Source organism: Takifugu flavidus, chromosome 21 (genome assembly GCF_003711565.1).
Source record: "Takifugu flavidus isolate HTHZ2018 chromosome 21, ASM371156v2, whole genome shotgun sequence".
NCBI classification, from domain to species: Eukaryota; Metazoa; Chordata; class Actinopteri; order Tetraodontiformes; family Tetraodontidae; genus Takifugu; species Takifugu flavidus.
The window spans coordinates 9,215,522-9,232,649 of NC_079540.1; the positions used below are offsets into that span (position 1 = coordinate 9,215,522).

General features: G+C 45.0%; 1 protein-coding gene and 1 non-coding gene across 2 annotated transcripts in view; both read right to left on the minus strand.

Moving 5' to 3' along the window:
* Positions 1-17,128, minus strand: part of kcnh8 (potassium voltage-gated channel, subfamily H (eag-related), member 8) — a 31,126-nt gene that overhangs the window by 7,123 nt on the left and 6,875 nt on the right. Inside the window, exons 2-10 of the mRNA XM_057020766.1 lie at positions 13,631-13,864; positions 10,200-10,331; positions 8,465-8,592; positions 7,518-7,755; positions 7,262-7,419; positions 5,111-5,315; positions 3,184-3,393; positions 2,657-2,856; positions 400-649 (exon numbers count right to left, since the gene is read on the minus strand). Of these exons, the coding sequence (XP_056876746.1) occupies positions 400-649; positions 2,657-2,856; positions 3,184-3,393; positions 5,111-5,315; positions 7,262-7,419; positions 7,518-7,755; positions 8,465-8,592; positions 10,200-10,331; positions 13,631-13,864 (1,755 nt within the window). The remainder of the gene's footprint in view (positions 1-399; positions 650-2,656; positions 2,857-3,183; positions 3,394-5,110; positions 5,316-7,261; positions 7,420-7,517; positions 7,756-8,464; positions 8,593-10,199; positions 10,332-13,630; positions 13,865-17,128) is intronic.
* trnat-agu (transfer RNA threonine (anticodon AGU)) lies at positions 14,635-14,708 on the minus strand. Its single transcript has one exon. It is a non-coding gene; the product is annotated as a tRNA-Thr (tRNA).

Below are 17,128 nucleotides of genomic sequence, written 5' to 3' on the forward strand. Positions count from 1 at the left end.
GCTTGTATGGAATTAGACAACATTGGGTTGATCACTCAGTCCTTAATGTACCCAGGAAAGGTTTGGAAATTCAGAATCCAGTACTGGGATCAACTGTGCACAGTTGTAGACGAGCCTCCTTCCTCTGTTATTGCTGCAACACATTGAGAGTAATGGCATCTTACTTTTGCTGAAGTTAAAGAAGCAGAAGATGAGCTCTGAGAAGGGACCTTAGCCTTCAGCAGAGCATGCTGGTCCAATTTAAACACAATGGGCTCATTTACAGAGCCACAATGAGCCCTACAGAGCTTTATTATGAGGATTGCTGCTGTGACTTTTGTCTTTGTGAAACAGAAAATAATGGCATCTTTCCACGCCACCCTTCCCCGCCAGCTCCACCTACCCCATCCTTAATCGTACCTAGGATGGCCAGGACGGTGCCATCTTTCAGCACCTCCATGGAGCCCGAGCAGACAAAAAAGATGGCTTGGAGAGCGTCACCCTGCCGGAGGAGGTACTCCCCGGGGGCGCAGAAGGAAGTCTTGATGTGCAGCGACAGCGAGCGCAAGCAGCCGCGACTGGCGGAGGCAAACAGCGACAGCTCCAGGATTTCCTTGTTAAGGTGCATGGTGATGTCGGACCGCAGCTCATCGGGGAAGTCTTTCAGCAGCTGTGGAGACAGCGCGAGGGAGGAAAGGTGGGGTGAGGAGGCAGGGGAGAGGGAGGAAGAGCAAGGGCAGGTGTGAAAACAACATCGGGTCAGTTACGTAACAGAAAAAAATCAATAGAAGCGAAGTAAAGGAAAAAAAAAACACAATTAATGGACTTGTTTGTACAGAAAACCAATAGCTTTTATAGCAAGAGGATTTGTGCTAAAAAGTCGGTCAGAGATATCTGATTAATTTGCCTGTCTGCAAGCAACATTTATCAAAAGGTTAAGGACAGATTGGCATGAAAGTTGAGTTTGATCCTGCCAAGAAATGATTAAAGTTCCAAGTTCAAATCAGGAGCCAGGGGATGCAAATGCAAGGTTATTTAACAAACAACAAAGAGAGCTACGTAATGGCCCCCTATCCGGTTTGATCATTAACGCATGCAGACTTCCTTTAAAGTCCGTATCTGCCCAGTTTACAGATGATGCACAAACTGACTGAGGCAAAAAAGGAGGGTAGGTCGAGGGTAGGAAGGAGGGTAGGTCGAGGGTAGGTCGAGGGTAGGGAGGAGGGTAGGTCGAGGGTAGGAAGGAGGGTAGGTCGACTGCTCCGTCGTCCCAGGTCTCACTCCCGTGCAAGCGTCTCTAAACCATGATGCTATGATGAATTATGGCACTATGGGACAGGCCTGTTGTTAATTGGCTGCAGGAAAGACAAACATGGGGAATATAAAGCACAAATGGTGGCGGGCCAAACTGAAACCCAGCCTCCACGACTGCTGCACACCTGCAGGAAACCACTGAACAGATATAGAGAAGTCCAGCATTCTGCTCTCAAACACGAGTCTTTCTCTGTGGAAGGACCAACGTCTCTGGCTCGGTGCCACATAGAGTCGATCAATGAGTGCTCAGAAGCAGGCGGATTTTAATCAAGGGCCCATTTATAATTCATCTGTCTGGAATTCATCAACATCATCCTCTTCGTCATCATCATCATCACCTCATCTGAGCCCCAGTCTGGAATCTGACAGCCATATCACAGACGTTCTCAGCAGACTAAACGCCCTCCTCTTTATTGAGGGGCTTCACATGCTTGTACCTCAAGGTGGCAATTGAAACAAACGACTTGCAAAGATGCACCAGGGTCGCCCCCTGGTGGTGGGCTGCAACACAACAATGAGAAAATCCTTCCAAACTTTGCTTCTGGTTTTTCTTTAATGCCATTTAATTAAGCTGGAGCAAATCTGGGGATTTCATTTTACTATCAACAGGTTGTTATTTATTTTCTTTAATGTATACTTTTGTTTGTGTAATGACTCCAAATGCAGAGGCTTTAGTGTTATGATCTGTTTGTGTGTGCATTTGTGCCACACTTGGCGAAATTTCCCATTTATTTTTTGCTGCTGTTGAGAGAACAACGGTGTTTAAAAGAGCCAGAAAGTGAATGAACAAGGAGGATGAAATGAGGAAGGGCCACGCAAAGAGAAAACAAAAAACGTTCCTTTTCGATTATGTCTCGGGGGTTCGAGCAGAAAAACACACCAACACCTCCGCACAACCTTGCAGGAAGGTGCCAAAACACTAAGACTAAGAGAAAGCACAGAGACGGCCACACACGCCTAGAAATCAGTTCATGTTGATGCTGTATTATCTCCAAAATAAAAAGAATCATCAGCATATGCCCGATGGTCACATTGCTGTCACTTCCTGTTGAAACCTGCAGATCTCAAGGACAGAAAATTCCCACATCATCCACATTTGAGCCAGGCGGCGCCTCCGTTTTTCACTCTCCTTTTGCTGCTCTGCTTGTCAGTCAGGGCTGAGCAGCACATCAGGGTCTCGCAGTGTGAAAGATCATATTGATCACCTTCTGAATGTGGCCTACACGTGGGGAGCCAGAGTGACGCGATCTCGTAAATGAATTATCGATCCCCGTATGCGGAGCGATCGGGTGTCTAAATGATAGGTTAAGTGAAAAAGGAGGATGAGGATTCAGAGCAGTTTAAGTCGAAATGCGTTCCATACCTCATTTGAATCGATGCCATTATTGACCGACCAGGTTGTCTGGAAATATTCCAGCATTCGCTGCTTGAGGCTCTGTGGGAGATGATGGACACGTATGAAGTCCTTGAGGTCTTTGGTTCTGGTGTGGTACTGGGACCAGCGTGAGTACATCCTCTGGATTATGGCTGTCACATTACCAAAGACTAACGCGTGCATCAGCGCTGCAGGGGAAAAGAGACGGGAGAGCGAGACAAAGATAAAGGAAAGAGCTACAGACTCACATTAGCAGAATATGGGATGCAGGATGTAGGCCATTATTATTAATACCATATTAAAAATGCCTGTCTCTTTCAGGATCATCTTCATTGATCACTTTCCCAACGCTGGACTTTTACTCGAGGAGAAACAGCATTTACAGCCGGAGGGCCAACACAAGGAATACGGCCACAATCACACCACCTTTGCTCCGCCCACTACCCACCCTGGAACCGACCGCTATGATGGACAGCGGATGTAAATATTGGGGTTCTGCATCTCTGTTGCTCTACCTCCGATAAGCATGACGCACACGGAGAAGATCTTCTCAGCATCCGTGTTGGCCGACACGTTGCCGAAGCCCACGCTGGTCAGGCTGCTGAGGGTAAAGTAGAGCGAGGCGATGTAGACGCTGCGGATGGACGGTCCGGCATTGGTCCCGTTCACGCCCCCTATGATGTAATAGGGTGACTCCAAGCGCTTCCCAAGCTCATGGAGCCATCCTGATTGGACAAGGAAGAAAATCGTAATTGTGTTATCTTGGACACGTGGGTGACCATGATCATGACGCCAAAGGTAAAGGGATTACACTTTTAAGATATAATTCTCCGAATCAAAGGACATCAAAGTCGGCCATTTAAAGCACGCAGCATTGTTTCCCAATATCCTTTTTTCCCGCAAGAGATCAGATGCTTGAGAACCAGAACTGATCCCTGGTCTGCTCAGTGTGGAGACATGCAGCTGATCCCAGGAGAGGTATCCCGACACTGATGAATGGTAATTGGATGGAGGCCCCTCAGAGCCGCATGACTTCAACACTCAGTTCAGCATCACAAACGCATAATTAGGGCACAACGCATTAATCCTGCCTCGTGTCTCGACCTGTTATTTTATGACACATAGATGCAGTAATTGGTGAGGAGAAATCCGCATTGTTTCCACGGTCTGGTCAATGCTGACCCGAAACCAGTCGGGAAGACATCGAAGCAGGTAATTGCAGCTCATCAATATGGACCAGAAACCAGCCCAAGGGGGTCTCATTATATGAAGGACCTGGAAGCTGAGGGGAAATTATGAGAGGAATCTAACTTGCACAATTAGATTCAAAACACACACACACACACACACACACACACACACACACACACACACAGGTAATGCAGCTGACACATATTCTATTCAAAACACAATTCACAGCATGTTTTAAGCCAACAAAATCAATGTGGGGTCATCATATATGTAATTAGTCCTTTTCTATTTTAATAAAGGGCCAATACACAGTGTGACGTGTATTGGCCCTTATGGTGACTTTAGAACATGCACACATGCCAAAGCCTGTTTGAAATTCATGTTTACATCCTGTACATTATTGAACAAGGTCACAATACCTTGGTTTTTACATGCATCTTGACTTGTGCTTTATTATTTTTAATGCTTGAGGTTGGTGTGAGCATCCAGCGTAGCAGCCTAACAGAGGCATGTGATTCAGGATAAAGTGTCGAGCTAACTAGCTGTACCGCAACAAACAAAAAATACAATGGCAATATATCCAAGGTCGTACATGAAACGTATTTGAATCATAAACGATGAGTTGTAGTTGTATTCTTTATTATTACACTATAATATTTTAGATTTATATACATTCTTAATACACGAGCAATGAATTATTTATTCTGCTGATTCTTCACACGACTGCTTTATTTCTATTTGTTTGATACGGGACAAAGTTGGATATGAGTCCCTCAACACAGAAGGAACATAAAAAGGTAAACACCGTCTGGTGTCACGACTGCAAAAGCCCCAAACGGTTATTTGCACATCAACTGTAAAAACGTCGGTGTGTCAAGATAAGAATATCCTTTTTTCCCCCCAACCTATTGCTGCCTTGCATCACCGCAGCCGCTGACCCCCCCCCCCCTCTATTCCCGAACCATCAAGAAGGAATGTTGACATGGCCTCGCTGCAGCGGTTCTCACCGAAGCCAAGGAAATTCTGTGTGCTGGTCATTTAATTTCAACACTCGTGTGAAGTCCTTCTCGGCTGTTTTCCGGAAACAGGTGAAGCGGAGTCAAACGACGCTCCCGCTTCCATGGAAAGATTGATGTTCCCTACGGCCCCCTGTTCACTGAGGTGGCCATGTCTTTAACCAGACATGGGTCAATAATCTAGTTTTGCTGGGGTGGTTTTGGACTTTCTGGTACAGTAACATAATTTACTCACCGATATCCCAGTTGTAGGAATTGGCCTCCATCTCCATCTTGCCAATGATGTACCAGATGCAGGCCATCCAGTGGGCCAGCAGGGCAAACATTGACATCAGCAGCGTCAGCACCACCGTGCTGTGCTGCGAGTAGCGGTCCATCTTCTGCAGCAGCCGCAGCAAACGGAGCAGACGGACTGTTTTCAAGAGGTGGACCACGGACACCTTGAGAGAAAGACGGAAAAATCGAGGATGGTGGCCAGTCTCAAACCCCCCTTTCCCCCCCCATTGTCACACTGTATTTTTTTTGCTTTTGCATAGCAACACTGCATTAACCCCCCTCCTCAAAACATGCATGTGCTCTAAATACAACACAGACGAGGAAGTGTTTTAATTTCCTGGACCAAAATTGACAAAAGCATCTTAATCACGCACCCCCCCCCCCCCCTCCACAAGCTTCATCAGCAACACCTTCCATATTTCTGAGAGTGCTCCAAGAAGAATGACCTTCCACAGGCAATCAAGCTCTTACTGGCTTACTTCGTTTTGTTTTTCAAACCTTCAACATAAAATCCTTTTCTTCTCCGTCCTTCCTCTACTTTTCTATGTGTTTCTGGCCGTTCTTCTACTCTTGGAACAACTCTCGCTGGTACAGGGGCAGATGTAATGAAACCTCCTGCTGATTCCTGGGGTGAAACTCCATCTCCTCTACACCATCTATCACCCCCCCCCACACACACACACGCGCGCACACACACAGAAAAACCCTCCTATATACAGTTTCTCCCACCCCATTTACGTGTCCTTCAAGCAACATGAGCGTTAGATATAGAATATATCCACGAATGCTTTAAGCTTCTCGCTGAGTTGCCTTCCTCCTCTAGAGGAAACAGGATCATGTGTCAGGATAAACCAAACTCGTACAACGAAGGCGAGCCCACGGACGGACGCTGCTGGGACCTCTCGGCTCGTTTGAGTGAAAGATGGCCCCTGTCCTCAATGGGGACACCAGTGCGACTGCTCCATCCTCAGTGAGGACATCATGCAGAAAGGAAGGCAATTAAGGGCCAGCTGCATTCTCCCCGGTGATGATGGTAGCAGGGGATCAAGTGAGCCACTAGCCCTATAACCAAATCCTGACCTACAGGGAGCATGTGGTATTTCCATTAATAGCGTTTGGAACCTTTGCCTGAGGCTATCTGTCACTGCATCCATTTCTTCACTGCTCATTACCCCCCCCCCCAAAAAAACCCACCTTTTTCATTTGCCTCGTATCAAATCTATTTCTGATTCATCTTCACTTTTTTGCCCCACCCCCTTGTGTTTCTTTTACCTTTATTTTCTGCCTCCTTCTCCGAGTCCCAGTCGACTACTTTAATTTCCCCAGTACCCAAAGACACCAAACTATTTCCATCTGTGTATATCCACATGCACGTTCACATATTGCTCCCCTGATTCCCGTCATGGTTGGAAGCACTCGGCAACATGAAGCATCTCTCTGTCAGAATTGAGGCCAAAAGGCACAAACACCCACCGCTGAGCGTCACCCAACACTGCTTGGTTCCTAGTGTGGAATCTCAGTCAGACAAGGACAAGGCCTGCCTAATTGTCCGCAATTTCTGTACCTCAATCCAACTGTTCTTTGGGGGACTTAAATTAGACTCAAGCAGAAAAGCCCAAAACAACACAGCTTTGATTGTTTCTCAGCGCTTGTACAGTATGTTGAATCAATAAGCAGAATCAACAAGGGGCTGGAGCGGTGCTCCAATCAATCCGTGCTTATGAAATATCAAATGTGCCGGAGGTTGTGCATTTTACAAAGCGCCAGCGTGCTGACACGATTGGACTGCTTGCAGGGATGTCAGGGTCAAGTCCTGCTCATTTAATTACCACCTACTGAATTACATCAATTCAAGTGTATTGTTGATATTTGGGTACAGCATTTTGATTTGGTCATTAAAGGGAGCTATTTTGCCCTTTTTCAGATCTTTAATTGTTCTGTCAAAGTCCGCTAAAGCAGCATGTTTTGACGCTTTTTGACAGCAGATGACCACGCTAGCAAACCCCGGCTTCTATAACAGTAGCAAGAGCCACTGTAAATGTTCCAGGGGGGTCACGGACTGTGTTCTATATTAAACTCCAGGTTAAGCAACAAGCCAATATTTACTCACCACGCTGACTTTGAAGGCATACAGCAGGTCAAAGGGCAGCGCGGCCACCAGGTCGATGATGAACCACGTGGTCAGGTAATGAATGCAGATCTGCCGAGCGTCAAAAATCACTTGGCCCGACTTGCTGACGTACGTGGTGCGGAAATTAAAAACAATATCTGCTCGGATAAAACACAAGCAAACAAAAAGGAAGAGTTTTGGGCGTAAAGTTGGGTCTTGTGAAGCAAATGCACGTTTCTGGAAAAAACTGTCCCACCGATGATGAAGAGTATCTCCACGGCAATATCGCTGACGGTCGTGCTGCGAGTGAGGTCGTCGTCGTCGCCGATGAAACACACGTTGTACGGGACCGTCACGGCGACGTAGAAGGTGGCGAGCAGGATCAGCCAGTCCCAGCCGGCCTTGAATGTGCTGTAGTGGAGTAAGATGAATTTGGACTTTTTGACGTCCGCGACCTTGTACTCAGGCAGAGCGGGCAGATCCCCGAACACGTTCTGAACAAAAGAGGGAACGTCAAACCCAGTGATTTTATGGATTTTATAAACTCAAACACAATCCCTGATCCAAATATCTGTCACAAAGAGCATGTTTTAACTCGCTGACTCAGCTTATATGTTGGAGCTACTTTCATGGACAATTTGGTCATAAATCTCTTTTCCTACAGTCTGGCCCTAAAGCACTCTCAGCTACATTCTGTATGTTAACAGTAAACTACCATATGGCTCACAAAGATACCAACTACACACTTGTGGAGAATTAATCACACTAATGCTCCTGTCTGCCAGAAAATAGAATCTTTCCCAACACGCTGAAATATAATAATAATAATAATAATCATAATAATAATAATTGGCCTATATTGGCATAAAAAGTCTCCTGCTGAGTCCTCCTGTGAAAAAAGAGAGTAAATACACTTAACGCTGTCAACTAAACTATGATTTTCTTTTTTTTAAGTAATAAGTATTGAAAACACATGTTTATAGCAGCTTTCTTGTCAATATGACCCCTCAATGCACTTTTCCTTCATGACCAGGTGTCCTCTTGTCCACCAGAAGAAATAACCTTTAAGACCACGGGGACCAGGGATCAAACCGGCAACCGCTCCTGCCCTGGCCTTCAAACGCAGCCCCCCCCCCCCCCCCCCCCACTTCCCCAGTCACCTGACATGATGTGTGCATTACATCCCGACCTGTCCTTTGGTACCTTGTTCAGTTTAATCTTGCTCTTCTCTCTGCTGTGGAGGTGACCAGAGATGTGGTAGAGCACCGTGCTGCTTCTCAGACGTGCTGAGCTGACAGACGAACCTGTCCTCACCCTGCCGCGTCGTCGCTCTGGAAACGCACGTAGAAACAGACGTGAGTACACACGCCCTCCAAGTTTTGACCCCAATGAGTGAGTCAGTCACCGTGCCTGATTAGATACATAACAGATGGTCATGAAAAGGAAACCATCAATACTTTAATCTAAGCAAGCAACCACATTAAGGGAAGCCAAACCTTGTTTGCTCGCGAGCGTCGGTGACCATGTGCTAAGGAAATATTAGTTGATCTATAAAATGTGGACTAAAAACAGAGCAATTTCCAGTTGCAGTCATGACTGGGCCCAAGAGGCAATTAAGAGCAGCAGCCTATGACAGATTCTCTATGGTCGATCGGCTACAGAAGTGGTGTTGTGTGCAGGGCACTTGATGGCACACCTCTGTGTGTTCTTCCTCTGAGATTGTGGATTAAGTAGATAGTGCCGGAGTGATCCTTTCTGAGCAAGAAGTTGGGTAATAGGAGAAGGCACTTTATAGCTGCTGGGTTTTTCACTGTGGGAAGAGGCCCAGGCCAGATTGGCTTGAGAGGGGCTAACAGTAATAACAAAGCTGCAGAGTAGAGGTGATAACTGCTTTTTGAGCATCCACTGGAAAGATCTTTTTTGTGTGTGGTGTGCGCTGAGAAAGTGTGAATGGACCCCCAGACGAAGTGCACAGACAGGGCCATCCATAATGCGCCGCAGCCTTGGGGGAAGTGCCACGGCAGGAGCTCAGGGACAGAGACATGCTTATTTTTAGACCTAATGAATTTCCCTCTGCTATTATCGCTATTCTTTTGAGAGTATGGGGAAGGAATATTTAGGGTGAAGGCATGTAGGGCAGATCAGGGGAGGGGGTGGATGTAGTGTTGATGATGCTAAATTATGTGAAATAGAGGTAATGGAGGAAAGACAGGGGTGATGGAAGGACACAGGAACAGCAGGAGGGGGAAGTCAGGGGTGACGACAGAGGCTGACGTGCGCTAATTTGCTTTCATTCGCTCAAAAGAGGTGGGCGGCCTCATAGATCTCTGTCCATCAAGGGTGCTTATGTTGCTATTATTATAGATGGTGTACAAAAGTTTGTCCAATACCTCTTCTGCACTGCGAAACAGCCTCATGCTCATTCAACTAGTCTGACTCCATTTATGTGTTAGCTGCTGCAAAAAGGAGCGCTGCGTCAGCCATTTCACAGAAGTCAAAATAACTTTGCTCTCTGATCTGCTTTATTAACAATGCAATTAATATTTAATGAGTCCATGGAAAGAGAGACAAGTGGTGGGACAAACCAGCCTTCTGACTTCACACGTACACATTTCGTACAACCAACAAATCTACTTTTAGAACTACTCTAGCTTAGCTGTTGTCTTCAAGCTCTGATCTTTTTAATGAGATTAATTCAAGAGCCGCTTTTACAACTTTGTTGCTCATTTTTGCAAAGAAGCAACATAAAAGTTGCACCTGAAGGGGCAACGTGAGCGAGGACTTTGAAACAGGAACTATTTGCATCTATATTTAACCTGCTTTTTTTCTTTTAGCAAACCTGTCTCTGACATAAGTTATGTCATGTTAGTTATGTTACCCAAGGTGTGGTACCCACGTCCCGCTGGTCATGGACTGATTAGCAATCATACATACTGACCTTCCTTCTTGTCTTCATGGATGGCTCTGACCTTAGTGTCGGTGATGTCCTTGAATGAAGCCAGAAAGAGAACCACGTCTCCCTTTTCGTTCTTAATTGGCACGATGTCCAGCAGGCACCAGAACAGCATAGCTGACAAAGAAAAACAAGGCAGACCGCTGTCATCAGCAATCTTTGTCTCAGGTTAAATAGATGTGCGGTTTATTTGTATAACCTCTGTTAGGGTGTTGGTGTGTGGAGCGTCACAACCCCAGTAAGCCCACCGACTCTACATCCAATCGTCCCTCTAAAGAGAAACGGTGTCTTTAAATAGATCAGGTTGCTATTCCCCAGGCAGAGCAATAGAAGAACCATTCTCTAAGATCCAATCTCCTGTTAGATTGCTTTTCAGACCAACTGCAGGTTATCATGTGTTGGTGGTGCGATTGTTCTGACCATTTTATCACATGTACAAAGATCGACGTATTGAACGAACCATTGACTCGTCTTGTCGGAAGCTGATTAATTTTTGGTTGGAAAAATGGCAACGTCAATATGTCATTATTACGCACATGTGCAAGGTTCGGGCGCGAGGAGGTCGGTTTCTCTTTCTGCAGACGACCCTTTGTTTCTGCTTGCTGGTGCAACCAACGTGATGTGGGAGGATTTTTGAGGAATATTGGAGCGTAATTCGTAACTTTGGCCATCGTCCGTCAGTCTGTCCACAGTCGGCCAGCAGCAGGTCGTTGTGTGTCCTTTAATAAACAACTGGAGCCTGTAACTGGTGCCACAGCACCGTAGTGTTCATCATAGCAGCGCTCTTTTAGAGATCCTCTGGTTGGTTTATGTAATTGATGCTCCATTAACGGTGGACTTGAACGCTGTCTTCACACTTCAGATGGTTTCATTGCACGATGAATTGTCCTTAACCAATACATAACGTGTAAAGTAAATACCTCCAATCTCAACACTCCTTAGCATTTTTATGACTTGTTTATAAGCTGTTATTTGTTGGATGCGAGCTGCAGAAGCACACACGCCAACCGGAGAGCCTCCTCAGGGCTTGACTGATCACAAAGTGGAGCCAGAGAGACTAAAGATCAAACTTGCATCCACCACATGACCAAAGCTATGACTAAAGATTTATGATAATCTAGCAGGATGTGTGGGCAAGAAGGCGAGTCGATTGGCACCAACTCAACGTGTCAGTATTTAGACTTTTTCAGTCTTGTTATTGTTAATTAACTAATCACATGAAATTCGGTCTAATCGACAACATGCAGGGGCATAAACCACTGGAATATGTTTGGCAGGTACAATTTCTCCTCTTCTCATTATGTAATACTAATTTAAGTTTTTGTCAAATGGTTTTCATTACGCGGATCGGCTCCAAAAACAGTCTTTACACTTGATTTCTGAATTCATATTTGTGATTTTATTACCAATAAATCAGTATTTTCTACTCTCTTGTTTTCCCGTCTTCAGTTCAATCACATGAAAACCAGGCTTAAGGGGATTTTCCAAGGAGTTCCGACTCCAACTTACTAAATCTTCCCCTGCTGATGATCACACAATCACCCAGAGAGAGAAAATATATGCATCACCATCAAACCCATAGTGAGAAAAACAGCGCTGCTGATTGAGAACACACAGCTTTCTCTTCTCGAGCTGACAGATGGAGACCAAACCGAGTCAATCAGCTACATTTGCTTTCAGGACACTGCTGTGACAGAGAGGCGGATGAGCCGGCATAAAAAGGCTAAGAAGACAGACAAACTTGCAACAGAGAGGAGAGAACGACTCTGGCACAGTACACAGAGAAGACAGGGAGGAGGAGGAGGAGGAGGAGGAGGAGGAGGAGGAAGAGGAGGAAGAGTCAGCTGTATCTGTGATGGCTTTAGCTGGCTGTCTGTGCAAACACAGCACGAATCTGCTTTCTAAAGAAAGGACCATTTATTGACAAAGCAGACAGTAAATACTCAACCCTCCGTGACTGTCATTGTCCAGTCACACACACACACACACACACACACACACACACACACACACACACACACACACACACACACACACACACACCACACACACACACACACACACACACACACACACACACACACACACTTTTACCAATTTAACAACCCTGTGACCGTCCTCTCCTCCACGGATGTCTGGTCATCTTCAATCAAACCCTCTGGTCTAGAGCTTCATCAAGTCATCAGGCGTCCCCCTTCATCACTCCCATCAGTCCCTCTGGAAGCTCTGAACTAAACTCATTTCAATTCCGCCCCCTCTTTTCTTTCCTTTTTCCTTTTTTTTAAATAATTGGGCTTCTTTAATCATTCAAAAGTACGTTCCTTAAAGCACGAAATACATTTTCTTCAAATCACAATAGGTGACAATGAAAATGTGTAAAAAAATGTGTTTCTCTGGGAAATCTGGGAAAATCTGACCTCATCTGGTTGCCATTGTTTTGTTTTTTCAATAGATGAAATAGTTGCCTCATTAATCAAACCAAAATGTTATAAAGAAAATGGAGATTAATAAGAGATGCAAAATAACTGGCCCCAGCATAGTGATTAATCAAGAAAGCAACTGTTAGATAAATGAAAATTAATGGTGAATTGTGTCCCTGCAAACACTGTAAACACGCTGTAAAAAAATAACGCCAAAAATTTAGTTTTGCAACGGCAATAGAATTCTGTCAGCGGTCCGAAACAACAGACTAAAACAGAAACTGTCTCAAAATAACTCAGAAAACATTATAATTAGTGGTCAGAGGAAAAAGATCCCACTAAGGTTTTATTCCATTTGGTCATGTGAAAGTAGCAGATTTATTTGCATCTCCGCTGAGGTTCCTGTTTTTAAAGCTGCTCTGAGGAATGTCTGTTCAGGCCTCTTCATCCCTGTTGCCGTGGTGCCGTAAATGTTTGGAATTCCATTGTTCCTGCACTTTAAATCTTTCTTATTCATTTTGGTTCTGGGAGTGATGAACAAACTTTGTATGAAATGATCAATGCTCAGCACAGAAGAGCAATAAGGAGAGCTGTGCATTAACCCTGCGAGGGGACACGGCACCAGCTCCCAGAACAGCAAGCATCTATCTGCATGATGCTAAGATGGGCTCATTATTTTCATCTCTGTTTTGTTCACCAGCCAGCTAGTTAATCAGCCAAACACTGGCCAAACTACCCAGCACCGCAGCCGATGGTAGGAGACAGGGTTAAAGAGTCAGTAGCTGACAGCTATGAAAATTTAATGCGTATCAGCATTAATTAATAATTTGAGGACATTTGGGATTGATTGCTTTCTGTAATCACCATTTAATGAGAATGGTCCAATAAATAAAAGTTGTGCATCCATTTAACCAGCTTTTATCTTGGGCCATCTGGGCCAATTGTGATGTAGCTTGCTCAGAAATGGCTGCAGCCTGTACAGGTACCGCTGCTCACCTGTCTTTTTGTAAAACATGACCTCATCCTTGAACTCCTTGCGCTCCTCCAGGGCGTCGCCGATGCTGAGGATGATGCTTTCGCTCGTCTCCGGTCCATACAGGAACTTACAGGCGCAGCTCTTCTGCATCACCTCGGCCCGAGAGAAGCCCGTCAGCTCGCAGAAGCCATCGGAGCAGTAGACGATGGGGAAACCCTGGGACACCTGAGCATTGGCCAGGATGAAGTTGCTATCTGAAGAGAGGAAAAAGGGGAAGGTGAGGAAAGAAAACCAAACGAGAGAATCCACAAAAATGACCTGCAGGGTGGCAGAGTGCTCAGCGTTTCTGTATGTTGAGTTTATTTAAGGAAACCTTTTAACCGTGGCTGCATCGTTATTAAGGCGGCAAAATATTGGGAAGATGAGAAAACTGCTCCACAGAGAGGTTAGGTCGGGTGTCAATGACTGAAGAGTCTGCCTGGAAAATTTTGTTTTCTAAAAAGTCAAAAACTCTGTGAAGTGCCCATTAAAAAAAAGCCATTCCTCTCCTTTATGGTACCAGACCAGGTAATATAGTTCAAGTGCTTCATACATATTTGATCAGTGTAGATTTTTTGACCTTTAATCAACTTGAAAAGTGCAATAAGAGCACAGAATGAATTTCACAATAATTTCATTGTGCAGAATCTCCTGAAAAAACAGTTCTGGGTTTGACCTTGAATTAATCTACAATATTACACCACATGATGTCATAGATGGCCGAGTGGGAGCCCATCAGTTTTATTGAGTTTAATTTAACTTTTGCTAAAAACAAGGCTTTTTCTGATGATAGCGGACAGTTGACATTGTAAAATTGAGGAGTTTTGCTGCTTGTGTACAGTCTCGTTATAAATAACCTTTCAGACCTTTGCACCTAAAAGGTCATTACATGTAAAAGTCAAGGTTCTGTAAATGGGATGGAATGCTAAACATCATTCAGGGAAAAGTCTGAAAGATTTCAGACAACTCAAAGTGCACACCTCAGAGGCACTGCTGGGATTTGAACCCAGGCTCTCCTGTTTACTAGACAGGTGCTATAACCAACTAAGCCACAGTGCCACAGTGTCTGGTCCAATAGAGGACAAAGATAGACGATCAACACAGCCTCACTTGGCAGGAACCCCCATCTGGGCAGCACTTGCCACCAGTTTACCTTTAAAATACCTGGTGAACTTTTCACCCTGCACTTGGTCAACTTACACCCAACTAAATCCACCCCATCTTTTGTGTGAATCCCTTCAGCATTGCTGCGGTCACCGCACACCAAGAATTGTCCCATATTGGGCCAGAGTGTACGATCTGTATCTGAATGTGGTTCTGATCAAAGATTTGGAATTTTTTGGTATGTTGGATTTTTTAAAGTCAACTACACCGAAGTTGGAGATAACAACCGCAGCACCCACCGGAATTCCAGCTTTCATCAAGTGCATGGCACTCCACAGGGTCCTGGATAAACCCATCAGAACCTCCCTTCTTCTGATAACCCGATAATGGAAACACATTAAACTGGCCAAAAAGTGGCTTCACCACATCACTCTCATTAGCCACCGGGGTTAAAAAGGATTTTTACTACGTGGCGACTGATGTCTGATGGAGTTCACAGCTCATGTAGATGGAGGTGTGTGTGTGTGTGGTGTGTGTGTGTGTGAGAGAGAGAGAGTGTGTGGGGGCTGTAACATGAAGGTAATTCACCTCAATAGAGGACTGAGTCATCCACAAACCTGAGAGTCACAGAATGCTGCTCTTGTAGCTAATTTCCTCTTGTCAAGGGACTGACCCTGAATCTATTGTGCTGTTTGAGAGAGTAACAGTGAGGAGAGGTGATATGAGGAGCAGAAAGTGTTTGCAAAGAAAGAAAGAAGGAGAGAAATTAAAAAACCAAACATGGAGGCGAATCAGCATAAAATGAGCTTGATTGCGTTTAGCTTGGTCACAGTTTCGATGGAACGTCATTATCTTGTCTGTGCCCATCGAAAAACTTTCAGCTGAAGAGGACCAGTAGCTTATGTCTATTTACACACACACACACACACACACACACACACACACACACACACACACACACCACACACACACACACACAACACACACACACACAACACACACACACACACACACGCACACACACACACGCACGCTTGAGTGTTTACATTACAATGTCCTTTGTCCCAGACAATAGACTACTTTATTTATGTGTGTGCGTGTGTGTGTGTAAGAGAGAGAGAAGGAGAGAGAGAGAGTGGTGGGGCAGGTGTGTGTATTTGAGCTGTAACTTGATAGGCAGTCAAATCTGCCCGATTTTGCAGACTATAAATGCTCATTGTGATGCAGAGTTTACAGATGAATCTCTCCCTCTCACACACACACACACACACACACACACACACACACACACACACACACACACACACACACCACACACACACACACACACACACACACACACACACACACACACGTGAGATAGCTTATAATTATGACTCACTTTCAAAGCATCTTGTTTCAGTAAGAATTCATCTCGAAAATCAATTTTCTGCACCACTAATCCCCACCTTCATGTTTAATTGTTTTCTGTTGTACGTCAAGCCTTGTTGAAGGAAACCATTTGAGACTGGAACTGGGAATGCAGAGGCAGATCAAAATAAGAAAAAAAACAACAGAAAAGCACCTTGTACTTATCCATCCAGCAGAATGAGGCGAATGTTCCCCCCTGTGATCCCAATTGCTTCCACGCGTTTGCTAGCACTCGCTAAAAGCTATAATTTGTGTCATTTGTCAGAAATCCGAAGAACGGAGAAATGAAATTGGATGATTTTAATGTACAGTACCTGTTTATTATTTGCCTTTTTTGCCGGTGATTCTCTTGGTATAGTTGAAACTTTTAAAAGTCTAAATCAGTGTGGATTGTTGTGTTTGACAATTTATTTTTCAAGCTAGCAAAGTCAGATCACCCAGCACATAGAGTGTCATTTTCAATCTATCATTTTTATCTGTGTAAAAATGAAATGTCAGCGCACCTCAATTATTCTTTCCTAGAAAAAAGAACCACGATAATCCATCATTACCCCTTGTAACAATGTTGCTCTAATCTACTGTAAAAGTATTGCACCAACACGTGATGAAACTGTGACATTGTAAATAACAGGATTCTGTCATATCTCTCACTGCCCAGTGACAGGGACCCCCGTCACAAAACAGAAAAACAATGCAAGTGCCCTGCCTGCTTTAACATTGGCTGTGTGGCCCCGACAGATGGTCCGAGCGGGTCTCAGCATCGGGACCAGCTGTCAGACGTGAAGCCCTCGGGGCACCGGGCAGCGGGAGGAGACCGACAGGACCGGGGGTCTCGCGGGGAGCCGGAGCAAAGGCCTGACGCCTGTCTGTCGGCCGCTCCCGGAGCTCCAGAGAGGGACTGACGCCAAAGTAAAAATCTAATTTTGGATAAGTTGCATGTAAGTACACGTGCAGAGGAGATTGCG